The following is a 27,184-nucleotide window of genomic DNA, read 5'->3' on the forward strand; positions in this document are numbered from 1 at the left end:
TCCCCGTCTGGGCACAGCAAGCACCCACCCTATCAGCCCATGCGGACGACAAGCCAAACTTCCCTTTTCTGCACGATAGCTGGCGCCTCATGCAGCAAGAGCTTGGCTCCCCCTCATGTGAGCACTCACTACCTCCAACCTCACAACCCAAACATAACTCCTTCCAAACATTGTGAAAGTTGCCATAAGGTAGGTAAAATATCTTAACGTTGCCGATGCAGGACTGAACCACCGTCCATCAACCAGGAAAACGGAATCACCTTCCCAGATTATGAGTAGATGGTTCCTGGTTCCAAACCCAGATCTCCCAGCCCGATTCAGCCAAGTCAGCTCAATGCACTCCGGATGAAGGGGACCGAACGGGCCCCAAACCTCCCCGAACCCAAAGTCTGGGCATCATCCCCCCCACCCAACCACCAACAGCTACTTGTTCTAGACCTGCTTGGCGGTCAGCGACAGATTACCAAGAGCAAATAAAGTAGATAAGAGGCAGGAGGATGGGTGTTGGGCTGCCTGGTCCATCAGCATCGTTTGGCAGTTTTGAATCCCGTAAAACAAAGATCACAGACTCACCCATCCACTTGTGGCGAGAACTGAAGAATTTCCAAGCCGCAACACCTCCCCTTTCTGTGTGAAAAACCAAACGTGGTGAGATGCACAAACACAGGGTGAACTTGAATAACAACAAGGGAAGTGAGAGTGCCATTGCCGATGTAAAACGTTGAAATCTATAGCATTGAACCCGCTTCTCCCCATCCTCTCACAGACATCCACTCCGACAGACAGACAGTGAGAGATTAGCTTCAACATGCACAGGATCAGGTGGGATGTACAGTACACAAAAAGCACGACCAAGCAGCGGCAGTGCCATCAACAAAGGAAACTCTCGACCGCAACTATGGCAATGTCTCTCCCAGTGAGACCAGTCTGATATGCTATGCCCTGGCTTGCCATGCCTAGATACCCAGAGTGAACTCCACGCCGACGTCAATGTCACGAGCTATAGGTCAACGCACACCAAAAAGTCAGCGTACTGCGGTCTCCACAACGAAAAAGAGGGCGTATGGAAGAAGACAAAAAGTCATCCATCCGGAGAGCAAAAAGACCACGCACCCATCTTGACCACCTTGGACAGCTGGACCGCCTTCTCGGCGGCGCTCTGCAGGTCGTCAATCGAAAAGATCTTCATGCCCGAGTCGTTGATGAGTTGGTGGGCCTGCTCCATGTTGGTGCCTTGGAGGCGGGCGATGATGGGGATCTTGAGGTCAAGGCTCTTGACCGTGTTGATGAGGCCGTGGGCGATGGCGTCGCAACGGACGATGCCGCCAAAGATGTTGACAAAGATGGCCGTCACCTTGGGGTCGCTCGTGATGAGCTCAAAGGCCTCCTTGATGGCGGCCGGGGTGGCGCCGCCGCCCACGTCGAGGAAGTTGGCCGGCTGCCCGCCGTTGAGCTTGATAATGTCCATGGTTGCCATGGCCAACCCCGCGCCGTTGACCAGGCAGCCAATGTCGCCGTCCAGCTTAATGAAGTTGAGCCCGGCCTGGGCGGCGCGCACCTCCTCCGGGTCCTCCTGCGTCGTGTCGCGCCAGCTGAAGACCTCCTTCTGGCGGAACTCGGCGTTCTCGTCGAAGCCGAACTTGGCGTCCATGCACATGACCTTGTGGTCTGACGTCTCGGACAGCGGGTTGATCTCGATCTGAGTGGCGTCCTTCTCGAGGAAGATCTGGTACAGCTTCTTGATGGTCTCGATGGCGTCCTCGATGCACTGCTCGCTGAAGCCGAGCTTGGTGACGATGCCGCGGGCAATCTCATCGGTCACGCCGACGTTGATGTCGATGTAGGTGGTGGTGATGGCATCGGGGTTCTCCTTGGCGACACCCTCAATGTCCATGCCGCCCTGCGACGACGAGACGATGACGGGGCCCTGCGAGGCGCGGTCCATGAGCACGGCCAGGTAGAACTCGCGGCGGGCGAACTTGCGCTCGCAAATGTACACGGCGTTGCACAGACGACCGCCCGCGCCCGTCTGCTTGGTGATGAGCTTGTGGCCGATCATCTGCTCGGCGAACATCTTGGCCTCGGTGGGCGAGTAGATGACGCGCACGCCACCCTTGAGGCCGTTGTCGAAGGAGCCCTTGCCGCGCCCGCCGGCGAGGACCTGCGCCTTGATGACCATGTCGTCGGTGCCAATCTGCTTCGCGACCTCCTCGGCCTCGGCGGCCGTGTGTGCGACGGCGCCCTTGGGAAGGTCAATGCCATACTGTTCGTTGCCGGTCGGTCCGCGTCAGCTGACATTCTTCGTTCGATAACGAGCATACTCGAGCGCGAGATTCTCTCACCTGGCGGAGAAGGTCGGCCGAACGGTACTCGTGGATGCTCAGGGCTCTCCTTTGTTGTTGGGCGATGCAAGTGAGTCTGGTGGAGGGAGAAACCTGGGTGTTTGGCGTCGGTTGTCAGCTTCAGCTCACGAGCTCTCGCAACGAGAAGGATAAAAACAAGCCCGAACCTTGGGCGCGGCAAGGGCCGACGCCAATGCGCGGCTGCGTCCGAGTCTGAACATTGTGCGTGTCTTAACTCCGATTTTTCAAGCTAGTGCGCCGCAAAGAGAGGGGAGGTTGGTCGATGATGTCGCCGGTACACTGGTGTTGGTTGAAGCAGCCCCTACCTAGGTCACTTTTAGAAATGACGCTTGGTTGAACTGCTGCTTCATGTCCGCAGTTGGCGGTTTCGAGCTCAGAGTGGGTCACGGGTACATCCGAACCAATAGAAGCTTGACTCTGAGGAATTTATCCCCCGTGCTTGCTGCCGTTCCGATCATTCGGGACTTCTGCTCGGGTGTATTGAGGAGAGTTTGACACTGCGGCATTGATGCTCGAGGAACTTTCCCAACGCCTGCATGACATCGAAACCCGGAAGCTTCACTGACCACCGGTTTGCTTACCTACCTGTAGGCTACTATTGTCACGTTGTCTACGGCGCCATCGATGCTTGTTAAGTGTCCGAGTCCACCAAGCCCTCTCTGTCGTTTCCTGCATTGGATCAGTGGATTTGGCCACAAGCCAGCTAAACATTGTGACCTATGTGGACGCTCGCGGAAAAGTAGGTACCTAGCTGCTCGCCATGTCATGGCTTCAAGAGAAGAACCTTTCAGAACCGAGTACACCGCCGGCATACGCATCCGGTAGCGGACATGGAACATGAACGCGACGAGAACATACAGAGCGTATTGAATATCGCGTACTAAGCGGGGCAAGATATCTCGCATGTCGTCGAGTCGGCGGTCCATCAGCCCAGAGAATCATCCATGATGATCCGGAGAACAGTCCCGTACATTCAATGACATTAGACCGGCATCAGCACAATGCCCGGCGTCCTTTATAGAGCTGAGCGCCTCCCTGTGTTGGAGATCGATTCGCGGCAGCTTGGTCTAAAGGAGCGATTTGGAACGTGATGCGGCTGTTGCCATGAGTTGTAATACCTATTCAATGCCAGCCGAGCTAGGTACCCACACTCGTGCCACATTCAGTTCAACGCAGACATTGATCAAGCTCGATTTGTGATTTCTCCAGTTAATCCCAATCCCGTTTATCAATCGGCTCCGCGACCCACGGCTTCTGCTTCCACATCCACACCACACGTGTCTTTTTTGATAGCTGACAGCCATGTCCACCGCTTTCTCCCAATGTCAACTCGTGTCGGGTCCGGAAGCACCTGGAACCATTGATGACTTTGAGCTGAAGTTCGCTCGGCGCAGCTGGGTTCTTTTGAAGCAGCGCCTGCGCCGCGTCGGGCCCGAAGGCGTCAAACTCTTCTAACCAAATTTAGAAGAGAATGACCAGTACTGGAGGAGGGTCGTCGCCAAGTCCAACGGCCAATCTCGCGCTGCTGAAACGCGTCTTAACATCCGCGGCCTCTCCTCCAAGGACTTCCTGACCTGGTTGGCCGCCGCCGGCCGCGACGAGGCCAAAATGCAGGCTGCGCACCCAGAGCATTACCACGTGGCCAGTACCTTTGCACGCGGCTAGAGCGTCATAGAAATCCTGGGCCATCGCGTCTCCCGAACGGAGATCACCTTCGACCGGGAACACAAGTGCAACGACTTTGTCACCGGTGCGACGAGAGCTCCACCTCCATCTTGACTGGGAAAGGCTGTATTCGCGATCGAACAATTTATGGCAAAGTCCTGCATCAGTTCAAGGATCACGAGGACGGCAAGGGGTTCGAGGCTAGGTTGGCTATTTGGTTCCCCGGGGGCTGCGAGTAGGAGCTTCTGGAGACTAATCGCGAGCACCTGTCAGTCGAGTTCGTAACTGGGCGGCGGCCGCATACGAAGGGCTCAAGAGAAGGAGTGAGGCACACGGGGGGAGTTGGCAAGCCCCATGGACAGATGAAATCAATAGCGTAGGTACCAACTACTCCAATGTCGAAAGCAACATTCATCAGCTCAAATGGAATGAAGCTTAATGATTGGTCGTTCAAAATTACACTCTTAGCCTGACCTCGGTAGAACGACTGGAATCTGTAAGTCACGTAAGAAGTAACTTCAACGATGTACTTGAACTAATTCTAAGTGCCATAAACAATACCGATCCGTTGGTAGGGATGCAACGTTGAAATGTTCGGTGTCATGACTTGTTTCACCAGGGAATCTCTCCCACTAGGCACAAGCTCGTCTTTACTCAAGAAGAGGTATTGTACAACTACAGTCCGAAAAGGAGAAATGCTTCCCTTTGGAGCCATTACTAATTATGTAAGGTAGACTGGAGGCACCCCCTACACAGTACATTTCTTCATTGTGTGACTATCACTTGACTTATTGCACTTTGGAGATGACATCAGGTTTAGGGTATGGAGAAGCCCGATGACCCTGCTTGTTCCGACGGCAGCTCGCGAATCCCGGAGCCGGCCGACACCAAATCAGCGTGCCTGTGGGCAGATAAGCTAGCCGTCTACCCCGCAATGCCGATAAGCCCGGGTTAGCAAGCAGACCTGAACTCGAAACGAGGAGATTGGCAAACCTCATTCGCTGCAGACATGCAAATGTGTCGTGCGTATCACTCCGTTCTTTGACAAATTGTCTCGCAGTGGGTAGTCGAGTCTCCCGCTGACAAGTGCCCTATCCCAAAGAAAGCTTGCCATGGCAGGTGGCAGATTGAGGGAGACCGCATGCGGGGATCCCGGTCATCAGTCATGACCGACACCCAGCACAACGAAGTGGCGTCCTCTTCGTTGGGCGCTTGCCACTTAAATTCATCGCACCTTCACCTCGTCCCATATCGCAGTCCCCCAAGTACCTCGCTGGACGGGGCTGTATAATGGAACCTGCACAACGTGGACACGGACCAGTTGTTTTCGCTCCCTTTATCAAATCTCCCGTCTCAACGACTTCCATCAAGAGTCTCAAGCGGACTGCTCCCTTAGCTATCATCATTGAATAGGATGCTGCACTGAGAACGACGGAGTGTATCTACTAGTACCATCAACACCCTGGTCGACTTGGTTCCACGACACTAGAAACACGGCTCGCAATGACTCCCTCGGCCGTTCCGCCAATGCCCATCAGGGCGCCGGCCGGGACACTAACTACCGCCTTCGACGACACCCTTCGATTCTACCTGAACGGCACCCGTGTCGTGCTCGATGAGATCGACCCTGAGGTTACACTCCTGGAGTACCTCCGCGGTATCGGCCTGACAGGCACCAAGCTGTACGCCCATAACCTCTCTTAGCCTTCCAATCATATTCCCCCCAATGCCACTGACACTCTTCACCACCCCAGTGGCTGCGGTGAAGGCGGCTGCGGCGCCTGTACCGTCGTCATCTCACAGTACAACCCGACCACGAAGCAGATATACCACGCCAGCGTCAATGCCTGCCTCGCGCCCCTCGCCTCGGTCGACGGCAAGCACGTCATCACTGTCGAGGGCATCGGCAACGTCGAGCGGCCCCATCCTGCACAGGAGCGCGTCGCAAAGGGCAACGGCTCCCAGTGCGGCTTCTGCACTCCGGGCATCGTCATGAGCCTGTATGCTCTGCTCCGGAACAACCAGGCCCCGACCGAGCATGACATTGAAGAGGCTTTCGATGGGAACCTGTGCCGCTGCACCGGGTACCGCCCGATTCTGGATGCCGCGCAGACGTTTAGTGTCCGCAAGGTAACGAACGGGGCGGATGGGTGTGGGAATGCTAGGGTAAATGGGGGGAGCGGGTGTTGCATGGAGAATGGGAGTGGCGGTTGTGGTAAGGATGGGAAGCCGGATGGGCCCGACGACCAGCCGATCAAGCGATTCACGCCGCCGGGATTCATCGAGTACAAGCCCGATACCGAGCTCATCTTCCCGCCAGCGCTGAAAAAGCACGACTTTAGGCCGCTGGCGTTCGGCAACAAGCGCAAGAAGTGGTTCCGCCCTGTCACGCTGGAGCAGCTGCTTGAGATCAAGACCGAGTTTCCCACTGCCAAGATAATCGGAGGCAGCACTGAGACGCAGATCGAGATTAAGTTCAAGGCGCTGCAGTACCCCGTCTCGGTGTACGTGGGGGATATTGCCGAATTGAGGCAGTACTCGCTGAAAGAGGACCATCTGGAAATTGGCGGCAATATTACGCTTACCGATCTCGAAGGTGTCTGCCAGGAGGCGTTGAAGCACTACGGGGAAGCGCGCGGCCAGATCTTCGGCGCCATTCACAAGCAGCTCAAATACTTCGCTGGCAGGCAGATCAGGAACGTCGGCACCCCTGCCGGCAACCTCGTCACAGCCTCCCCCATCTCGGATCTAAACCCGGTGTTCATGGCCGCAGACGCCGTCTTGGTGGCGAAGACGCTGTGCAAGGAGTTCGAAATACCGATGGCAGACTTCTTCACGGGATACCGCCGGACAGCATTGCCAGCCGAGGCAGTCCTCGCCTCAATCCGCATTCCTCTGACCCAGGAGAAGAACGAGTTCTTTCGGGCCTACAAGCAGGCGAAGCGGAAAGACGACGACATTGCTATCGTCACGGCAGCCTTGAAGTTGCGGCTGAGCGATGACGGTGTCGTCGAAGAGGTGAACCTCGTCTACGGCGGCATGGCCCCGACGACAGTAGCAGCTAAGCACGCGAATGCATACCTCATCGGGAAGAAGTTTGCCGAGCTGGAAACGCTTGAAGGAGCTATGAACGCACTGGGCCAGGACTTCGACCTGCAGTTTAGCGTGCCCGGCGGCATGGCCTCCTACAGAAAGTCGTTGGCCTTGGGATTCTTCTATCGCTTCTACCACGAGGTTATGCGGACAGTCGGCGGGAAGGCCGATGAAGAGGCGGTCCATGAAATTGAGAGGGAGATCTCCACTGGGAAGGAGGACAAGGCGGCGGCCGCTGCGTACATGCAGGAAACGGTCGGGAAATCTAACCCGCACGTGGCGGCCCTGAAGCAGGTGACGGGCGAGGCGCAATACACCGACGATATTCCGCCTCTGAAGAATGAGCTGTATGGCTGCCTCGTCCTCTCGACCAAGGCTCATGCAAAGCTCAAGTCGGTCGACTACTCGGCCGCGCTCGAAATTCCGGGCGTGGTGGACTACGTGGACAAGAACGACATGCCGAGCGCCCGGGCGAACCGCTGGGGTGCGCCGCATTTCCAAGAGACCTTTTTCGCTGAGGATGAAGTGCACACGACCGGTCAGGTCATCGGTCTCGTGCTCGCGACATCGGCGGCGCGGGCGGCTGAGGGTGCTCGCGCGGTCAAAGTCGAGTACGAAGAGCTACCCGCCATCTTCACGATCGAGGAAGCCATCGAGAAGGAGAGCTTCTTTGAATTCTTCCGGGAGATCAAGAAGGGTGACCCAGAGGAGGCATTCAAGAACAGCGATTACGTATTTACGGGGACCGCGAGGATGGGCGGCCAGGAGCATTTTTACCTCGAGACGAATGCTTCGGTTGTCATTCCGAAACCCGAGGATGGGGAGATGGAGATCTGGTCTAGCACACAAAATCCGAATGAAGCGTCAGTGACCTTCCCGTGGGTGCTTCGAGTTGCCAGCTGACTCTTTGTAGACAAGCATATGCTGCGCAGGTCTGCAATGTCCAGTCAAACAAGATTGTTGTCAAGGTCAAACGCATGGGCGGCGGTTTCGGCGGCAAAGAGTCTCGGTCAGTTCCTCTTAGCACCATCCTTGCTCTGGCAGCAAAGAAGACGCGCCGGCCAGTCCGCTGCATGCTCACCCGCGAGGAGGACATGGTCACTTCCGGCCAGCGGCACCCCTTTTTGGGGAAATGGAAGGTGGGCGTCAACAAGGACGGAAAGATTCAGGCGCTTGATCTCGACGTCTTCAACAACGCTGGATGGTCTTGGGATCTCAGTGCCGCGGTGTGCGAGCGGTCCATGACACATTCTGATGGCTGCTACTTGATCCCCAACATCCACGTGCGCGGCCGCATCTGCAAGACCAACACTATGTCCAACACGGCCTTCCGCGGGTTTGGCGGTCCCCAGGGCATGTTCATTGCTGAGACGTACATGTCCGAGGTGGCTGACCGCCTGGGCATATCCGTCGAGAAGTTCCGCGAGATCAACATGTATAAGCCGGGGGAGCTCACACACTTCAACCAACCCCTCACCGACTGGCACGTCCCGCTCATGTACCAACAGGTCCAGGAGGAAGCGGACTATGCCAACCGGCGTGAGGCCATCACAAAGTTCAATGCCGAACACAAGTGGCGCAAGCGCGGCCTCGCCCTGATCCCCACAAAATTTGGCATTTCGTTCACGGCCCTCTGGTTCAATCAGGCCGGCGCGCTCGTCCACATCTACCACGACGGCTCCGTCCTGGTAGCCCACGGCGGCACGGAAATGGGCCAGGGTTTACACACAAAAATGACCATGATCGCCGCGCAGGCCCTCAACGTCCCCATGGAGGACGTCTACATATCCGAAACGGCCACCAACACCGTCGCCAACGCCTCTGCCACCGCCGCCTCGGCCTCGTCCGACCTCAACGGGTACGCCATCTACAACGCCTGCGCCCAACTCAACGAGCGCCTGGGCCCGTACCGCGCCAAGCTTGGCCCCGGTGCAACCCTCAAAGAGCTCGCCCACGCAGCCTACTTCGACCGCGTCAACCTGTCCGCCCAAGGCTTCTACAAGACCCCCGAGATCGGCTACACGTGGGGCGAGAACAAGGGCAAGATGTTCTTCTACTTTACCCAGGGCGTGACAGCCGCCGAAGTGGAGATCGACACGCTGACCGGCTCCTGGACCTGCCTGCGAGCCGACGTCAAGATGGACGTCGGCCAGTCCATCAACCCGGCTATCGACTACGGCCAGATCCAGGGCGCCTTCGTGCAAGGCATGGGCCTGTTCACCATGGAAGAGTCGCTGTGGCTGCGCAACGGCCCGCTGCAGGGGAATCTGTTTACCCGCGGCCCAGGCGCCTACAAGATCCCCTCGTTCCGTGACATACCCCAGATCTGGAACGTGAGCCTGCTCAAGGACGTCGAGTGGAACGATTTGCGCACAATCCAGCGCAGCAGGGGCGTCGGCGAGCCGCCGCTGTTCATGGGGAGTGCTGTCTTCTTTGCGATACGGGATGCCCTCAAGGCGGCGAGGAAGCAGTACGGGGTGGAGGCGAGGGTCGGGGTCGATGAGAAGGGGGAGGAGGACGGGCTGCTGAGGTTGGAGAGCCCGTCTACGCCCGAGAGGATTCGGCTTGCGTGTGTCGATCCTATTGTTGAGAAGGCGAGGGTCAAGCCAAAGGAAGGGGAGAAGAGCTTTTTCATCGCGATCTAGGGGGGTGGGATGCCTTACCTATCTGCGTATTTAGCTCCTTTGCTTTGCACGGCATGCGTGGTTTTGAGAAACGATTTCGGAGTCGTTCATATGTCTGGTTCGGAATGCGCTTTGAGTGCGTTTGGCCGTGCCGTACAGTTGTCATCCGAAAACAAAGGTGCCTTTTGGATTGGTCTCGATGGCAGTGCTCATCACTGTGAAAGTACATCGTACATTGAATGAAGCTACCTTATGTCTTGCTCTAGCCCAGTCTTCCAGCTTCTTCGTCTTTGTTGGATCATCCGCAAGCTTGCTCTCTCCCTCTCAGACGAGCACTTATGCTGAACCGCCGTCAAAACTCAATCGCAGGTATTTACTCTGCAAGATATCCTCCAGCCTCCCATTGTGGCAATAATGCGCCAGATTGATCGCCTTGGTCGCCCACTCCTTGGCCCGCTCAATCTTATGGGCGCTGTAGCAGTCAATGGCGTGGTTGAAGGACGTGGTCGCCATCCATTCCAGTTCTTCCTCGGGCCAGGTGGCCTCGCTCTGTGCATCTGTCAGACGAAGGCCAGCTCCATAAACGGATTTCGTGGGGCAAGCAGTAGAGGTGAGTGAGAAGCGGATATCTCACCTCTCGCAATTCTCTCGCCTTGCTACACGCCTCGTCCAACAACCTTATCGCCAATCTGTCGTCCAGGGGGAGCGTGGCCTGAAACAGACAGCGCGTGTATTTGGCCAACTTGACCGCGTCAAAGCTCTCAAGCACCCAGATCTCGTTGACTATTTTCCGCATGGTCGAGTACAGGACTGGAAACCGTTAGCATCTATAAGGAGATGAGATAGATGTGGAAGGGATCTGCCTTGTCCGGGAGCCTGCGCCCTCAGCAGACTGTCTGCCATCGCCTGGAACGCGGTGATATTCCTGCAAGGCACCGCCCTTTGGATTATGCCGCCCAGTTCTTCCCATTGCTTCAGAGCAATGGCTGCCTCAAAGTCAAAGGCGAGAATCGTGGCGTGCTTGCGGAGCATGTCAGCCCTCGACTGCTCGTCGAGTTGAGGCAGGTACTCCGGCAGTTCGGTGTCAAACGCGGCGACATGTTTTCGCATGGCAGCGTAGTCCTCTCTTTGCTTTTCAACATTGTCTTGCGTTCTTGCGAGGGCGACCAACGCAGACGAAATGACAAAGTGAGAGAAGAGAGTCTTCAGCGACAGCTCGCCTCTAGGGCCCACATCGGGAGGGAAGTGGCTGATGATGTTGACGCATGAAGTCATCATCCTCACGACACAGCGGAGCTCCCAGGCAGCTGTGTTCTTCAAGGCGAGGTTGTAGGCATTCCTGCCGAACCAGTCAAGCTCGTCGACAGTAAAGAGTTTCCGCCGCGACAAACTGTCTTCTTTCTGCCGCTCCAGCGCTAGGACAACTACTACTGTCAGCACATGTTGGAAATTAGCTGATGAGAGAGACACTGACCGGCTTCAAACTCGGCACAAAGATCAATGGCAATACTGTCCGTGTCTGCCCCTGGCCGTTCCGCTAGCAAGTTTAACAACCGGATCGTACATCGAAAAAGAGCTGGGAGGTGTATGGTATTCGGCTCCGCGTACTCGTACTTCTCCTGCAGTTTCTTTAGGGCTGAGATCGCACATATGATATCGCCGGCCTTCTGAGACTCTGCGATACAGGCGCCGAGATAGTCGACATGATCTGGCGCCTGACCGACTGTTTCAAGGCATTTCTCGGCCATCTCGTGGTCTTCAAGTCGGATGGCAACCTTGAACGCTAGATAGGCCGTCATGGGCTCTTTCCAGCTCTGCGGTGACATCTTGCTGATGACGGAGGCGGCAGCGTCCAAGCTGTTTTGAGCAAGAGAACACATAAGTAACTTCCTTTCCTTTGTTAGTGTTTGGTTTGGACGATCAAGGCAGATTGCCCACCTCTCCAACTTCGAGGAATTGCCGGCGCCGCAGTTGTGGAAGACTTTGTGCAGTGCTAGCTGGCACCAACTCTCGGCCAGGTCATACTGTCCTTGACCATAGTTCAATTCCAGCTTCTTCCAGAGCAACTGAGCCAAGCATTAGTTCGGCACTGGCGAAGAAAACCGGGAGCTACTTACTACTTGTGCTGCTACAGCCGCTTCTGCACTTAGTGGCTTCGCAAGATACCCAAGGACCGTCTGCGCAGCGTTTATCGTCTCGATCGAGTCCCGCTGGTTTGTGATCATCCACATACGAGCCACAACCGCTTTCTCCAACCAACTGTAGTTCTCTGCACGGCCCAGGGCGACGATGAAGTCGTCTAGTACAGCGCACGCTGCACCCGGACTTTTGTCGTGCAGTTTCCGGATGTGGTGCATGATGAGCTTGAATCCAGAGTCGGAGGAGGCAAAGTTTCGTATCATGTACCGCAAGACACCGCTGTATGCCTCGCTGTCAAAGACTTCAGCTGGCGTCTTCTGGAGCAGTTCAAGCTTGAGCAGCGACACAACGGACTTGTTGCCTGCTTCTGTCTCAAGAAAGTCGATGTAATTCTTGGCTTTCTTGAGCCCGTCAGGAGTGCCGGTACCCAGAAGCGCAGAAACCAGCGCTTGTAAGATCGCAAGCCGCAACTCTAGACCTTCGCGAGACAGCTGCTCCAGCCACTGGCCGTTGATGACGTCGTTCGCCCTCTCAAACCACTTGATTGCAACCGTAAAGTCGTTTCGTGTTGACAGTGACTTGCCGATTTCGTACAGGACATCGGCCAGTCGCTCAGCGTACTCAGGCGTAAGAAACTGGCGGAGGGGCTCGGCTTTGGTGTACATGTGCTCGGCGACATCGAGCCTGTTCTCCACCCAACACTGTATGTTACCATCAGCATCATTTTCATTTTCCAGCAAGAGGAACCAACCATTGCTGTCCTCATGATGAAATACTCCACCTCGAGGCATTGACATTCCCGTGCCTCCTCCTTAGGAAGGTCATTGGCGAGAGTCTTCAGCCACTCCTTGTAGTCAGCCACCGTCTGGCCCACCATACCAGCCAACTTGGCTTCTCCGGCATCTGTTCCGTCAATCAGCCATGCTCGCAGCCGGTCATGACTTATGACTTACCAACGCAATCCCTGAGAATTTTCAACCCCAACCTCATCAATCTCAGCACGACCGCAACCCTCCCATTCTCCCTCGGCCTCGCTATCCCCAACAAGAGGAAGGCGAGAACCCTCCCGGAACGGAACACCCTCCCCAGCCTTTCCGAGCTCACCGTCCCCATGCCGTCTGCACCTCCTACCCGATGCTGGAGTTGTCTCTTCACAACCACCCCATCCCCATTCGCCCCACCACTTCCACCCCCACCAACGATCCCCTGCCCCAGGCCCTCACCATCTAGTCCTCCTCTCCGGTGATTCTGCTCTTGCTGCTCCTCCTGTTTTCTGGCCTTCCACTCCCTCCCCAGCCGCGTACAAACATTCCACAACCCCGTCGCAAGCCCGTCAATCTCCGGGTCGCCGCTCACCCCGGGGACATACGTCTGCTGGCAGGCGTGCAGGTGCTCCACGTGCTTGGTGATGTCGGCGGGGATCGAGTCGTCTTCTGTGAGGTGTATTGTGTTATCGGTGATGGTAGTGGGGGACAGGGAGAGGAGATTTCTCAGGCGGGCGGCGAATTCTGTTATTTGACTCCGAGGTGATTGTACCGCGTAAATTAGCCACGTCTGTTTAGTCCGGTCGTTGTGTGAGGGGGGCCTGATTATAAGGGTGGAAGGTAGAAGGGCGTGGGGAGTAGTGGAGGGGAAGGGGGGATGGATAGCGAAGGGAGGGAGAATAGAGAAAGCAGTAGAGGACGTGTAGGCAGCATAGGTTGTCTGGTAAGCAAGGCTGCGCTGACCTGTGACGTACCGACTGCTGCTTCGATTCGCTTCTCATATTTGGCGGATGATTGGGAGGAGGGGTGTCGAGGAGTTCGCGTTGAAGGCATCTCGGGTTAACAATGGCAGCTGGAAAAGCGGTTGATGGGTTCGCGTGTTTGGATCGTGATCGTTGGTTGAGAGTTGGGCTTGGTGGCAATGGGCTCGCATTGGACTCGGAACAAGGTTGAGTATTCGACGAGAAGATCATAGAAAATCCCATGCGAGAGACTTGAAGGGGAGAGATGAGGAAGAAACTGGGATCCAATGTGAGTTTCTGCCTGGGCACCTCACGACAATCTCTGTCCGTCGCAGGAAGGCGCGATTGGCAGGCCCCAATAACCCCGAACTGGCCTGATCCAACAATGGCATCACAACCTCTTCTCTTTAAGCTCCTGTTCTTCTAAATTCTTCGGTCCTTAATGCAATCCGTCCTTTTTCTTGCTGTCCCCCGTATATCAATGGGCTCGGGTGTCCTCCTGACAACCATGATTCCAAATCCGTGTACATACACACGGTACGTACGCACCAACCGACCCAGGAAATACAGACGAGCCTCCGGATCCATTCGAATATAACCAGACTCAGCAACATTTGCAAACGTGCATCAGAATGCCCCTTGTTACAGTCGTACATTGACGATGGGTATAGGAGTTCTTATTGTTCGGGCTCGGGGTCATGGGGAAGAAAATTCCCAATGATCAGACTTGGACTGCGACAATCAACAACTGACCAGGCCAATGGTCACCGGAGAGTGATGGGGTAACTGGTAACCTACACCTTGTGATCGTCTGTGCGAATGCGAAACGAGAAACAGCAGTTGACGACATGATCCACCCCATCAACAGGGCTCTTGAGCGAGCATGCTGTGAGGAGCGTGTCGTGGGCCGGATCGAATGCGATTGTCCCAAACTCCTCCCAGTACCGCACGTTTGACTCTTCTGTTAGTATCTCGTGCAGTGCAATTTTGCCCTGGCGACACGTCAGCAGGCGGTACGCGATCTGCAATCGGGCCTAGCACTCACGCCTCGTAGATCTTCGACCGGCACCTTGATGAGCTCGGCCATCTCTTTATTCCCCCTGAAAATTTCTCCCGTCCGCCTCCAGCAACATGCGGGGACGGCCATACTCGCAAATACGCGGTCGTAATCCATGAGCGTTCTCTCAAACCACATCTCGACCAGAACGAGATCCATGTCGGTCAGGTCCTTCATCTTCTCGCGGAACTTTGGCCTGAATCGGTCGAGCTGCCGGAGGATTTTCTGCTTGGACGATGCGGCAACGTGCGTGTCGAGGTAGTTCTGGAGGCGGGTGTATCCCTTGACGTAGTTGAAGGGCTTCAGCAGACCGGCCTCGTACTTGGCCTGCAGAACTTGGCGCATGCGCTCTTCTGGCGCGGCGTTGCCCGTTGGATCCGCCGCCTGGAGGTAGTATGCGCGAGTCTTGTCGGCCGGTATGACGCTGGCCGGCCTCGAGATGGCCTTTCCCTGCTGTTCAGCGTTAGGCGCAAGCATGGAGCTCCTTTGGACGGCGCTCGGCGGTAGCATGGCGTTACTGCTGCTGCTGGGAAGCCCCAAGGCGGAGTCATTCTGGTTCAGGTCATCGCTCAAGAGCGCGCTGTCATCGAGCAGGCTGGTCTGCAAAAAGTCATTCAAGAGGTTGAACTCATTGGTCACCTCCGGCGCAATCACATAGTTTGAATGGAAGTTGTGCATGTCGTGGTAGTGGTTTTGTGAAGCCAGCCATGCGTCCGAGAGACCGGCAACTGCAGGATGGTAGCTTCAGCTTCTGCGCGACCCAGAAAGAGACGGGGCCCCAGAGGGGGTGTTCCAGCCACCTACATTGACTCATGCTGCTCAGGGTGTTGGCCGCTATGCCGGACACCAGCGTGGGTTGCACGAGCTGGAGAGGATTACTTCTCCGGCTTGCAAGCGCGGTGGCATCAAATGCCGCCTTCGCCGCTTGTCCCGGTCCGTTGCCCATGGCCGGGTCATACAATGGGTGTCTCATGGCGCCGGCATTCTGGTCGACAGTGCTGGGTCCTGAGTCTGGCTGGGAACCCGTCCCCTGCACAGTGGACGGGGCGAGACTCTTGGACTTTCTGGACTCGTGCTCACGAGGTTCATCATGGCACAGATGCCCGATGTTCCGCTTGATGCATCTCGTACATGGCCTCTCCTGTTCACAAAGCACAGCCCCGGGTCAACGTCTGCCCGCGCGCCGGACCAATAATCCGGTATGCAGGGTGGGGGAGGGCACATACGAGATCGCAAGTCATGTGCTAGGAACAGGACATGGTTAGCCAGTAAAACGACTTGACTGTACTTGTGCATCTTCTCGCCGTGGCCGGCCGATCAGATGTCTTTGTCCAATCGCAGGACACTCCCCGCGGTGACAGGCTGGCCGCGCCACGTGCACATAGTCAAAGGACGAGGACAACTCTCTTGGAAGGCAGCGGCGTATATGGATCGGTGACTTACAGATCGACGGCAGTAGAGACAGGCTGTACAGGAACAGGCAGGCTGAGTTAGCTTATGGACGGGTAGAGACGCAGGGAGACGAGAGACGATATCAGGGGCGCCACCAACTCACCATGGTTCACCTTGCGCCGCTTCTTGGGGGTCTTGTGGGCATCGTCTGCGGCATTCGAACGCTGATCGCGGGCCTTAGCCTCGCTCACGGACCTATCTGCCATACCCTCGCTACCAGTCGTCCTCTCCATGGCTTCGATTGCCGTCATTGTCTAGTGGACGCCGTTCCCATTGGGTCTCGTGGTTACGCAACGGGCGTCGAGTTCGCAGCCCATTTGAGCAGGGCCGACGGGTTCTCGCAGGTATTGGCGACGATTCGATGGCTGTTTCCGACGCAGCGGCTGCTGCTACTGCGCTGGCTTGGTACTGCCACCGCCGCCGTGTCCGTCTGGCAACGCTCCTGTTGTGCTGTGCCCTTCGGCCTCCTGCGTTTTCTTGCTGGTCTCGGCTGCTCGAAACTTATGACGGCTGAGGCCGGCTGCGGTCGGCTCGAATTACCGTGACGGCGGTGATGGTGGTGGCGTCGGCTGTGGTGGCTATTGTGTCGGTACGATGATTATGGACAGCATTGTGGTAAGGAATTGGCCGCATTCCATGCCTTAACTGAGCGTGGGCAAGCAAAAGCAGAGAGGGCAGTTGTCGGCACAAGACTCAAAAGAAATCGCTCTCCACCTCGGCCGGCCAAGGGCCGGCCCTGCGGCGCAGCGGATCCTGGGTGACCCAGCTCGCCAGGGTGTGCGGATAACTTACAGTACTTGCAGGGCCGATTCATCAACCGAGGGGTATTTTTGTGGGCCATCAGCAGAGGTAGACAAGGGCTCATGCCTAGAGTCAGCTCGACACATGGGATGCTCAAGGTTCCTCATTCAGCCAACCTGTAAGAGTCCTCTCGAGTCATTCTCTTGTGATCACTAAACCAAGGTTTGTATAATCCAAGAGGCGACCCCTCGTTCCCTCTTTACCTGTTCATGGTCCCTGGCCAAATCCCCGGCTGTCATCATGCGAGTTCTTTCCGTTTCCGGTTGGCTTCCCAGGCAGGACCTGCGCGCCTTCCGGCCACCTCGCCATATGATTAGCCAGCTGGCTCGAATTTCTTTGGTGTGTCTGTTTAAGGCAAAGTAATCCGTACTCTCTCATCGATTTGGTTCTCTTCACACATGACTCCAGTCGTCTTTGGCCTCCTATGTACTTAAGTACCTACCTGGTAACTAGAGGTGTATAAATTGAACTCAGATTCATTTGTTAACTTAGCGTAGAATTTAGGAATGGACAACTCTTTTGTTTCGCTTTCCTATATTCTTTCTCCATTTCTTCTTCCTCTAATCTTTGTCTTTGTATCTATCCTTACTTTTCATATTTATCGTCTATATCTTTCGTTCTCTCCTCCTTTTGTATTTTAAGCAGGTAGTACCATCTATGTGCCACGCTAACAAATAAACAAGGGCTGGCGTAATGCGTGATTTAGCGAGACATAAGAGTGCATTTAGCTTTAATTCCAGCTAAACTCAGGGTTATTTGGGGCGTAGATGGCGTGAACAAATACACCGAGAAACTTCGCCCGCATTTGAACACATAAGAGCAGTGAACCCTCGGCCATCGCCAAGTACTGTGGTAGTGGATGTGCAGCAGGTGGGACTGTAAGAGTCACTGGGTTTACAGGCCATCTCAATTACACGTGCTAGTGCCTTAAGAAGTGGAATCATACTTCAATGAACTTATAACAGAAGCAGTACAATCTGTCAAGAAACTGAAGCCACCTGCTATTTCTTGAAGTGAACAAGTTTAGTTCCGCATCCATGTTCCTCTTGTTATTAGCACCATGGTGTCCATGCAACCAAGACGCTTTATTCTATACCCATAACAGGTTTGAAGCGCACTGAGTGTCACATGCACCTCAGTGGGAACGTTCCTGTCTCTTCACTGGGGTCTGGTGGGGTTTGTTCAATGTGAGGTTCCCGATTCCTGAAGCAGCTGCAGCTTCATCAGGCAGCTTTCTATTCTTGATAACCTGACTTCGCACACTCAATACGGCAATCTGTGCATTCAGTTTGCTGGCTCTTACGGGGCTCTCGCATCTTGAAAGGGGGGCAATTTACCTGAAAATTTCCTTGTATTTATCTTGGTTGTTCCCATTCGCGTCTATTTTTGGCCCTTCCCGGGACCTCTTGGCGTCCTGGTGCAGTGGTGGCACTTTGCTTCCTTGTTCCGGACGTCGGCGTGGTCTCGGCTCCCAACTCATCGCGGTTTCTTGGAAACCACAACGTTGCAATGCCACCTCCAAACACCCCTGAGGAAGGGCTGACAGCACCAATCTCACAGGCAGTAGATGCCGCTATCGCTCTAAGATCCTCCTCACCTCATCCTAGTAACGCCATGCCCAACGCATCACAAGGCGGACCGTCGATTATAGAGCTCGACTACCAAAGTCTCGAGTATATCGAGGCTGTGGACGACACCCTCATCTGCCCGGTGTGCAAGACCCCTTTTTACTCGCCCATCACAACCCCGTGCGGCCACACCTTTTGCACTGGGTGCATCAACCGGGCTCTCGAGACACAACGAACCTGTCCCATCGACCGGCAGCCGATCAACAAGAACCGCGACTACCGCCGCCTACCCTTAATCATAAAAGACCAGCTTGATCGCCTCAAGGTCAGGTGTCCAAATAAGGGCTGCGACCATGTGTGCTCACGCGAGAATCTCAAGGGGCACTACGAGCGCCGCTGCGAATTCACCCCAGTCGCGTGCCCCGAACCGCTGTGCAGCAGGCTTGTTGCTCGGCGTGACGCCAGCCCAACAAAGGGCTGCCTTCACAAGAGTGTCACTTGCGAGCACTGCCACAAGCTTGTCGCCATTGCCGAGCTCAGCATACACCACGACAATGACTGCGACGCCAACGAAGTCGAGTGTCCGGACTGCAAGGCAAACGTGGTGCGCCACAGGCTAGAAAAGCATAAATCAGAAAGTTGTCCCGAGCAGCAAATACAATGCAGATGGCATTCCGGCGGGTGCAGGGTGGCAGACAAGCGTCGGATCGTCCAGGTACACGAAGAGAGTGGGTGCATCTTTGAGGCTGTGTCCCGGCTCTTAGACCAGAGGGCGGAAGATCGCACGATCATCAACGACCTGACCAGTCGACTTGCCAATCTTGAAGCGGCTCGCGGTAGGAGACGTGAGGACCGTGAGCGAAGAGAGCGGAGGACTGAATCGACACTCCTTAGCACGGTTCTTCCCAACCCAGCAAGCCCTACTTCAACCGAAACCCCCAACGAACCCATGTTTCCATCCGCTCTATCAGTCCCACACGCCGCCGACACCTTCGCGTGGGGCTCGCCCGAAGACTATATGCTGGCGCGGTTCGAGCGGCTGGAGACGCAGATGGAGGAACTTCGCAAGGAAATGCGGGACATGGATGCCCACCAGGCCCTCACCTTCCTGCACCACACGACGCGCATTGGCGACCAAATTGCCGAGCTCGCCAGCAAAGTCGGTGTTCTCAACATGCACACTACCTGGCTCATGAACATGCAGCGCCAGAGCCATGCACAGCAGAGGGCTGGGTCGACTGCCGGGCCTCCTAGCTCGGGACTGTCGCATGCCAGTGATAGCAGTGGCTCAAGGGCGGGGTCTTCTTCGTCGGATATCAGGGTGCGGCATCCCGGTGGCAGTCGGAGAAATAGTGATGGACGAGGGGACACTCTCACCCGGCTTTGAGGGACGAGGATAAGAATGGCGTTGGTCTTGCTTGTACGACTGTGTATGAAGACATTGTGGTTCTGTTTCGGAGTTCCCTGGTATCGGTAGAAAGGAAGGGCTATGGGGGCAACATGGTCAACGCATCAGGAGTTAAACGGGGTGATGTTGGCTTTCACAAGAAGCATGTGCAGTGAGGGTATGCTTTGTTTATATATATGCAGAGGGGAAGTGGCCCAATGGATTCAGCACGGCCGGTTCGTTGTAAGATACGGATAAGGTACTGCCTTTGGGGCATGGCACGCATTATTCAGCATATTAGAGGCGTCCCTTTCCCAAGGATAGGACGAGACCAATTTGAAACAGCATGTCACCGCCAGAGAGTTGGTTCATCATCTGTGTATCTTTCGTTCCACACAGTACTCATCATGCTTGTGCCTGTACGGAGTAGCAGGACGCTAGTGTTATCGATAAGCATGAGTCGTATTAGTAATACCACAACACTGCTAGCGCCGAGGTTCGGGCGTTTAGACGTCGTATGTACGTCCGTACAGTACTGTACTTAACCGTTGCCTGACGTACCTGGTAGAGGACAGTGCTCCAATGGATAGCGCCCTCCTGCCTGGAACTCTACTGAAACCCCACCATGATTCCAAACCGACACCTGCTCTAGAAACTTCAGGCAACCACTCTTCGAATCCCATTCTCGCTGGTTTCACACCACTCCCACCGCCTATCCATACATAACCTGAGCGGTCCAGGGATTTTGTACCTGGTAGCCTCAATCTCCCCACCAAATATCTCCCGTCATCACCCACCTCCTTTGATCAGCAGCGTCATCAACCGAGACAATGGACTTGAACGAGCAGGCCCCCGCGCCGTCGACGCCGGATGCGCCAGACCAAGAAACGATGGAGCAGATTCGTCGGCGGAGACTGGCCAAGCTCGGAGGGCCCGCGGCTTCAACATCCGCTGCTCCATCCCCAGGCACTACGACACCGACCGCCGCCGGGCTCAATTCCTCGAAACCAGCCGAGGACAAGACAGCAGCGCAGGGGGCCGAAACACCCGCAACGGTAGAGCCTCGTCCGAAGATCAACATTTCGCCTACACCGGCGGCAACCCCTCAAAGCACAGGCAGCCCCAATAGCAGCAGCAGAGCAGGTAGTACCAGCAACGCAGAGTCCCGCGCCAAGAGGCGAGCATCAGATGTTGACGGGCACGCAGCGATCGCGCCGTCGCCCAGGAAGCAGACCCCCGCCGCCCCGGAGACGATCGACGAGTATGCCGATCGCGTGCTGTCGACCATCTTCCGCGTCACCGTCGACCCGGACCGCTCGACGGACAGCCAGGGCCATAAGCTGGCCTTCCTGCCGGACCTGAGCGCGGACCTGGCCGCCGAGGGCGCCACGCTGCGGCTGTCGGTTGGGCGTTTGGAGGAGGCCATTATGGAAGCTGCCACGGCGTATCCCCGCGAACGCCCGCTGCTCGAGTACCTCTTGCCGTGCTGGAAGCGCGTCGTAAGAATGCTCAAGGTGTTGCGTGGTCCGGCGCCCGAGAAGGAGGCGCTGCTTAAGGAGGCCAGGCGGTTGTGTTTTAGTAACTGCATCTTTGCGTTGACGGTGCCGGAGCTGTTTAGGTAGGTCTGGCCGCCGAGGCGGGGGTTTCGTTGCATGTTGGTGCTGACTTGGCGGTGCCTCCGTGTAGCCGAGAACCAAATCCCCAGCACGACACGCTGGTCCCATATCTGTTGCACGAGGTCGAGAGCGAGAACGGCTTGTGCATGGATTTCTTTATCGAGGCAGTGGCTCGTCTGGACGACGACGACACGATTGCTCCGCTGTTCACCAAGGCGATGGTGGATATCAGCACCAAACTGTCTACAATGAGCATGAACGACGATTACAAGCCTTGTGTCAACGTGAGTTGCGAGATGGGCGAACAGGGGCTCTGTTGCTGACCTTGGCAGGCACTCTTGACATACTCGAGGTTCCCGCCGCTTCTTGACGCGTTAGCACAACACCCCTGCTTCCAGATGGCGCAATCCGCACCCAACATCGAGAAGAATACCATCCTTGGTCCGTTCTTCAGGATATCGCCGCTTCAGCCAGAGGTGACGACAGTCTACTTCGCGGGACCGCGGACAATGGACAAGGGGCGCATTCAGACATCTCAGAGTGCACTGCAGATGACTCTAGGGGCGCATCAGACAGATCTTAGGACGATCATCAACGCCTTCATCCGGGCGAGCCCTCAGACCAGGAACAAGGTGCTGGACTGGTTTGCCTACATTATGAACGTCAACCATAAGAGGCGTGCTATCCAAGTTGACCCCAAGGAGGTCTCATCCGATGGTTTCATGATCAACGTGACCGTCATACTGGACACCTTATGCGAGCCTTTCATGGACGGCACATTCTCGAAAGTAGGACGTATCGATGTTGGCTATTTCAGGAGAAATCCAAGGCTCGACATCAAAGATGAGACAAAGCTGAATGCGGATCAAGCGCAATCAGATGCCTTCTATGCTAAGAAGCTGGACGGGGAGTCCAATTTCATCACAGAAATTTTTTTCCTGACACTGGCGGCACATCATTACGGAAGCGAGGCGGCAAACTCCAAGATGAAGAACCTCGACAGAGACATCAAGTACTTCGAGAAAAACATTGCCATGATGGAAGCGGAGCGGCCCAAGCTGATTAGCCGACCGGCACAACTAAGGATGTTGGAGGAGGCAGTCAAGCGGCACACGAACGTATTGGAGCGGACAATGGCGCTCAAGTTCTCGATTGAGGGCGTTCTCCTGGAACAGAAGATGCAGGCCCGGTCGCTGCTGTTTATGCGGTACGTTACCGTTTGGCTGCTCAGACTCGCCAGTCAGACAGAGTACGCTCCGGACAAGCCGCTTAAGCTCCCGCTGCCCTCAGACCAGCCTGAGGCGTTCAAGTGTCTCCCGGAGTACGCGTTGCAAGATGTTGTGGACAATTTCAAATTCGTCTTCCGCTACATCCCACAGATTATCCTCTCGGCAGTAGGAGACGAGATGATTGCGCTATGCATTACCTTCCTGGAGTCGTCGGAGTATGTCAAGAACCCCTATCTCAAGTCATCGCTCGTCACGCTGCTGTCTCACGGGACATGGCCTACGTACCATCTGAAGAAGGGTGTTTTGGGCGATGCCATGACCAACGCCAAGTTTGCCAACGACTACCTGCTCCATGCTGTCATGAAATTCTACATCGAGTGCGAGTCGACGGGCGCACACACGCAATTCTACGACAAGTTCAACATCCGGTACGAGATCTTCCAGGTCATCAAGTGCGTGTGGTCCAACGACGTGTACCGGGAGCAGCTGGTCCAGTCAAGCAAGTGAGTCGCCTGTACGATGGGAATTCTGGTCGCACGCAACCACTGACGCTAGCAGATCCAACCGTGCATTCTTTGTGCGCTTCGTCAACCTGCTCCTGAACGATGCGACCTACGTACTAGACGAGGGTCTCAGCAAATTCCCCAAGATTCACGATTTACAGGACCGCCTAAGAAACCCTGAACTTTCGCAACAGGACCGCGAGAAAACCGAAGAAGATCTCCGCACCGCAGAGAGCCAAGCCACGAGCTACATGCAGCTCGCCAACGAGACAGTCAGCATGATGAAGCTTTTCACCACAACCATCAGCGAGTCCTTCACCATGCCTGAGATTGTCCAGCGCCTGGCGGGCATGCTTGACTATAATCTCAACATCCTGACCGGTCCCAAGTCGAAAACCCTCAAGGTTGAAAACCCAGAGAAATACTTCTTCAACCCTAAAACCCTCCTCCCGGAGCTCGTAGACATCTACATCAACCTCGGCGGAGTCCAATCCTTCATCGAAGCCGTCGCCGCCGACGGCCGTTCGTACAAAACCTCCACCATGGCCACGACGGCGCACATTCTACGGAGCCGCCATCTTAAGGACGAAAAAGACATCCAGGCGTGGGAGTTGCTCGCAGCCAAGTTTGAGTCGGCCAAGGAGGCGCTGGACCAGGCCGAGCTGGACTATGACGACGCTCCCCCGGAGTTTGAAGACCCCATCATGGGGATCCTGATGACCGACCCGGTCATTCTGCCGTCGAAGCATGTCGTAGACCGATCGACGATCACGCAGCATCTGCTCAGCGATCCCAAGGATCCGTACACTCGCCAGCCGATGGGTATCGAGGATGTCGCTCCGGATGACGAGCTCAGGGAGAAGATTGAGCGGTGGAAGGCGGAGAAGAGGGCTAAGGCTAGGGAGGAGGTGGTTAGTAGTACTGCGGAGGGGCCGGGGGATGCGATGGATACGACGGAGTGAGTTATTTGTGGACGGAGCGAGGCCCATTGCGGAGTGAATGACTGTCCGCTCGTTGCTGGCTGCTGGCCGAAGTTGGGTTGGTTGCGGTAGAGCAGGGGGGGAATAGGAGGGGGAAGGTGAGAAGAGTTGTGAAGTTGGGGGCGGGGAATGAAGGATGGGACGAGCGATGCTGGGGGCCGAATGTTTATTGTGATGTATGAAACTGGGATTCGGCTTATCGAGGAGTAGAGTTTGGGCTTGGAGAAGAACCTGACGAAGGACCCGATCGGTTCACTCTCCGTCGTCCCCGGGGTTGGGGAGTTCATACGGAAGGGAGGATATCCCTTTTCGTGTAACGGGTTGTATTTATTCAATCTAGGTCAGAAAGAGACAAACTTGCTTTGAGAAACACGTGAGGGGGAACTCGTGGTGTTGAGGGCTGGCTCGTTCAACGGCCTCGCATTCATTCTGGCTAGTGGTCCCATCATAGGCATTGGCATGTTCTGTTTGACGCGGTCGAGCCGCGAAATCCTCGGCTGCTCAGCCACGGGTGATGCTCCCTATCAACGGATACTTCAGACAGAACTGAGGTATTCAAAAGAGGGAGGACTCCGGCATATGGCAGTCCCAAGCTTATGATGGCTTCGTGGTACCGCCAGCGCCACATCCATTCGTGGGTTTCATCCCGAGCCGGATGACTTGGGTAGAGTTCTGGGTTGGGTCCTGAGATTGTTCTTCTGGGCCCATGCTTGACTAGGCCAGTTGGACATTGCTTGTAAATATAATTGGCGGCAGGTCGTCAATTCAACGAGCGCTCGCTTGCTGTCTTCAAGTTCGCTTAGATGGAGTAGTTATATCGCTGCCGATGAGTTTGTAGTGCAAGGTGAGTACAGGAGCAGTAGGGAAGCGGACTCGGGCGTCCTCTTGACTTGTTAAAATAGCCAGTAGGCTGCTGCTTCTTGTTTGTTTCCAGAATGCTAGAACTCCGTTGACCACTGTGGCAAACCAAGCATGTGTGATTTCTCACAGAGAAGCTGCATGGTTTCGTGTGCTCATCCCTGAATCTCAGCGGGTGGTCAACTGCTGGCCCCGTTGACTGAAAAGCTGAACAGGAAGAGCTAAACTTTATGGCGAGGAGTTGGCCAGCTCATCTGGCAACTTGCCACCCTCCATCTCTTCGTTGGGCGCCTAGGCCACGCACGTCCTTCTTGGGTTGCATACTTTTAAGGTATAGTTGAGCCCGAAGTGTAGCCGCCTTCATATGACCGACTGCTTCTTGGCATTGCTGCGAGCTTTGAGTAAGCAAAGTCGATGTCAGGGGTCCAGGACACGGCGACTTCGCTGGATTCCGGAACTCGGATATAAGGAGTCTACGGCGCCATATTGCGTCAGAGTAGATAAACCCCAGGCTTACCGCCGTCGACCACCACCCCACTGAGGGGGCCCGGAAGCGGGGTCAGATGCGCCCTTACTCGGGCTATATAAGCCCGGCTCGTCGATATTCAAGAAGTACCTAGACTCTCTTCCTCTTCTCGAATCGTTTCCAGCTAAAATCGGGGGCGTACTGCACTGCAGATAGCAAACATGACGAAGGTTCTCTTGACAGGTACATGCAGCGTGGGTGTGGGGTATCTTTCACATTACTAACCCGTAACAGGTGGCTCCGGCTTCATCGCCGGTAAGTCGGAACTCATGATGATATTGCCCTGTGTTTCGTGCTCGGTCGTCTGGTCACGGGCTTCTCAGATCCACCCGGCCTGACGCCCACGACGCCGGGGACAAGCGTGTGATAGGGAGTCAAATCTCTCCTTCTTGAAGACCATGGATAACTGACGTGCCCAGCCCACATTCTGGACCAGCTCCTCGCCAAAGGCCACAGCGTGGTAGCCACGGTCCGCACCGAGGAGAAAGCCTCCAAGATCCGTGAATCCTACCCCTCACAAACCGCGTCGGGCGACTTGATCGTGGGGATCGTGCCCGACATCGCCCAGCCCGACGCCTTCGACGAGGTCGTCAAGACGCCCGGCTTGGAAGTCGTCCTGCACACCGCGTCGCCCTTCCACTTCAAATGGAGTGCGTACACCCGCCCTTCCTGCATCTGCGGGCGTCTCACAAGCTAACCTCACCGCCATAACTAGCCGACCCCCACAAGGAACTGATCGCGCCCGCGGTGGTGGGCACAACGTCGATCCTGCGCGCCATCGCCCGCGATGCGCCGACCGTCCGGCGCGTCGTCGTGACATCCTCGTTCGCGGCCATCATCGACGAAGCGCACGTCTCGGACCCCTCCACCACCTTCACGGAAGCCTCCTGGAACCCGGTGACACTCGACGACGTGCACCGCTCCCCCGCCACCGCCTACCGCGCCAGCAAGACTCTGGCCGAGCGCGCGGCATGGGACTTTGTGCGGGACCCGAAGAACGAAACCAAGTTCGATCTGGTGACCATCAACCCGCCCATGGTTTTCGGCCCCGTGGTGCACTACCTGTCGAGTCTCAACAGTATCAATACCAGCAACGAGCGGGTGGTGGATTGCTTGAAGGGGAAGTGGAAGGATGAGATACCGAGTACGGGGCCGGCAGTGATTTGGGTGGATGTGAGGGACCTCGCGGCGGCGCATATCAAGGCTGGGTTGGAGAAGCCCGAGGTTGGGGGCAAGAGGTTGTTTGTTACTGCGGGGCTGTTTAGCAACGCTGAGTTGGCAAGGATTGTGAGGAGGCGGTTTCCGGAATATGCGGAGCGGTTGCCAACGGAGGAGACCAAGGGCGGGGAGCTGCCTGTTGAGGGGGAGAGGTTTGGGTTTAATAATAGCGAGACGAACCGGTTGTTGGGGCTTGAGTACCGGTCGTTTGAGGAGTGTGTGGTAGATTTGGTCAAGAATCTGAAGGCGCTCGGTGCGTAGGTGTCGAGTACAGAATAGGATCGAGATCATAGAGAGGTTCCTTCATTAGCGCGCCTCCAACTCCTTGATCCTTTTCAACAGCCCCTCCTTCCACTCCGCATACGCGTTCCTTCTCCTC

At 55.8% G+C, this 27,184-nt stretch overlaps 7 protein-coding genes across 7 annotated transcripts; 5 read left to right on the forward strand and 2 right to left on the reverse strand.

Moving 5' to 3' along the window:
• Nucleotides 1-878: 878 nt before the first annotated feature.
• On the reverse strand, nucleotides 879-2,681 carry N657DRAFT_648690 (succinate-CoA ligase). Its single transcript, XM_062793566.1, has 4 exons — nucleotides 2,510-2,681; nucleotides 2,343-2,435; nucleotides 1,114-2,263; nucleotides 879-1,000 (listed from the first exon to the last, which is right to left on the reverse strand). The coding sequence occupies exons 1-4, from the start codon at nucleotides 2,561-2,563 to the stop codon at nucleotides 957-959; spliced, it is 1,341 nt and encodes a 446-aa protein (XP_062644662.1). The 5' UTR covers nucleotides 2,564-2,681; the 3' UTR covers nucleotides 879-956.
• A 442-nt stretch (nucleotides 2,682-3,123) lies between these two features.
• On the forward strand, nucleotides 3,124-4,028 carry N657DRAFT_683369 (uncharacterized protein; the record flags this gene model as incomplete). The annotated part of the gene is made up of 2 exons (XM_062796569.1): nucleotides 3,124-3,184; nucleotides 3,829-4,028. 2 exons carry the CDS (start codon nucleotides 3,124-3,126, stop codon nucleotides 4,026-4,028), a joined length of 261 nt encoding a protein of 86 aa, XP_062644663.1.
• Nucleotides 4,029-5,531: 1,503 nt separating this feature from the next.
• Nucleotides 5,532-9,766, forward strand: N657DRAFT_579131 (xanthine dehydrogenase; the record flags this gene model as incomplete). Its single annotated transcript, XM_062789361.1, has 3 exons — nucleotides 5,532-5,710; nucleotides 5,783-7,984; nucleotides 8,035-9,766. 3 exons carry the CDS (start codon nucleotides 5,532-5,534, stop codon nucleotides 9,764-9,766), a joined length of 4,113 nt encoding a protein of 1,370 aa, XP_062644664.1.
• A 315-nt stretch (nucleotides 9,767-10,081) lies between these two features.
• Nucleotides 10,082-16,370, reverse strand: N657DRAFT_658245 (SPO22-domain-containing protein; the record flags this gene model as incomplete). Its single annotated transcript, XM_062794877.1, has 14 exons — nucleotides 10,082-10,294; nucleotides 10,380-10,555; nucleotides 11,220-11,602; nucleotides 11,684-11,811; nucleotides 11,863-12,585; nucleotides 12,636-12,775; nucleotides 12,838-13,011; nucleotides 13,108-13,469; nucleotides 14,409-14,602; nucleotides 14,656-15,395; nucleotides 15,472-15,808; nucleotides 15,894-15,911; nucleotides 16,111-16,133; nucleotides 16,223-16,370. 14 exons carry the CDS (start codon nucleotides 16,368-16,370, stop codon nucleotides 10,082-10,084), a joined length of 3,759 nt encoding a protein of 1,252 aa, XP_062644665.1.
• Nucleotides 16,371-18,192: 1,822 nt separating this feature from the next.
• Nucleotides 18,193-20,157, forward strand: N657DRAFT_648697 (uncharacterized protein). The gene has a single exon (XM_062793567.1). It carries the CDS (start codon nucleotides 18,535-18,537, stop codon nucleotides 19,873-19,875), a length of 1,341 nt encoding a protein of 446 aa, XP_062644666.1. The 5' UTR covers nucleotides 18,193-18,534; the 3' UTR covers nucleotides 19,876-20,157.
• A 391-nt stretch (nucleotides 20,158-20,548) lies between these two features.
• Nucleotides 20,549-24,619, forward strand: N657DRAFT_648698 (uncharacterized protein). Its single transcript, XM_062793568.1, has 4 exons — nucleotides 20,549-21,493; nucleotides 21,562-21,775; nucleotides 21,824-23,223; nucleotides 23,279-24,619. The coding sequence occupies exons 1-4, from the start codon at nucleotides 20,706-20,708 to the stop codon at nucleotides 24,183-24,185; spliced, it is 3,309 nt and encodes a 1,102-aa protein (XP_062644667.1). The 5' UTR covers nucleotides 20,549-20,705; the 3' UTR covers nucleotides 24,186-24,619.
• A 1,121-nt stretch (nucleotides 24,620-25,740) lies between these two features.
• Nucleotides 25,741-27,179, forward strand: N657DRAFT_602301 (NAD(P)-binding protein). The gene is made up of 4 exons (XM_062790119.1): nucleotides 25,741-25,770; nucleotides 25,822-25,842; nucleotides 26,007-26,237; nucleotides 26,303-27,179. The coding sequence occupies exons 1-4, from the start codon at nucleotides 25,749-25,751 to the stop codon at nucleotides 27,064-27,066; spliced, it is 1,038 nt and encodes a 345-aa protein (XP_062644668.1). The 5' UTR covers nucleotides 25,741-25,748; the 3' UTR covers nucleotides 27,067-27,179.
• Nucleotides 27,180-27,184: the final 5 nt, after the last annotated feature.

The sequence above is a fragment of the Parathielavia appendiculata genome (assembly GCF_033297405.1).
Source record: "Parathielavia appendiculata strain CBS 731.68 unplaced genomic scaffold N657scaffold_14, whole genome shotgun sequence".
Taxonomy (NCBI): domain Eukaryota; kingdom Fungi; phylum Ascomycota; class Sordariomycetes; order Sordariales; family Chaetomiaceae; genus Parathielavia; species Parathielavia appendiculata.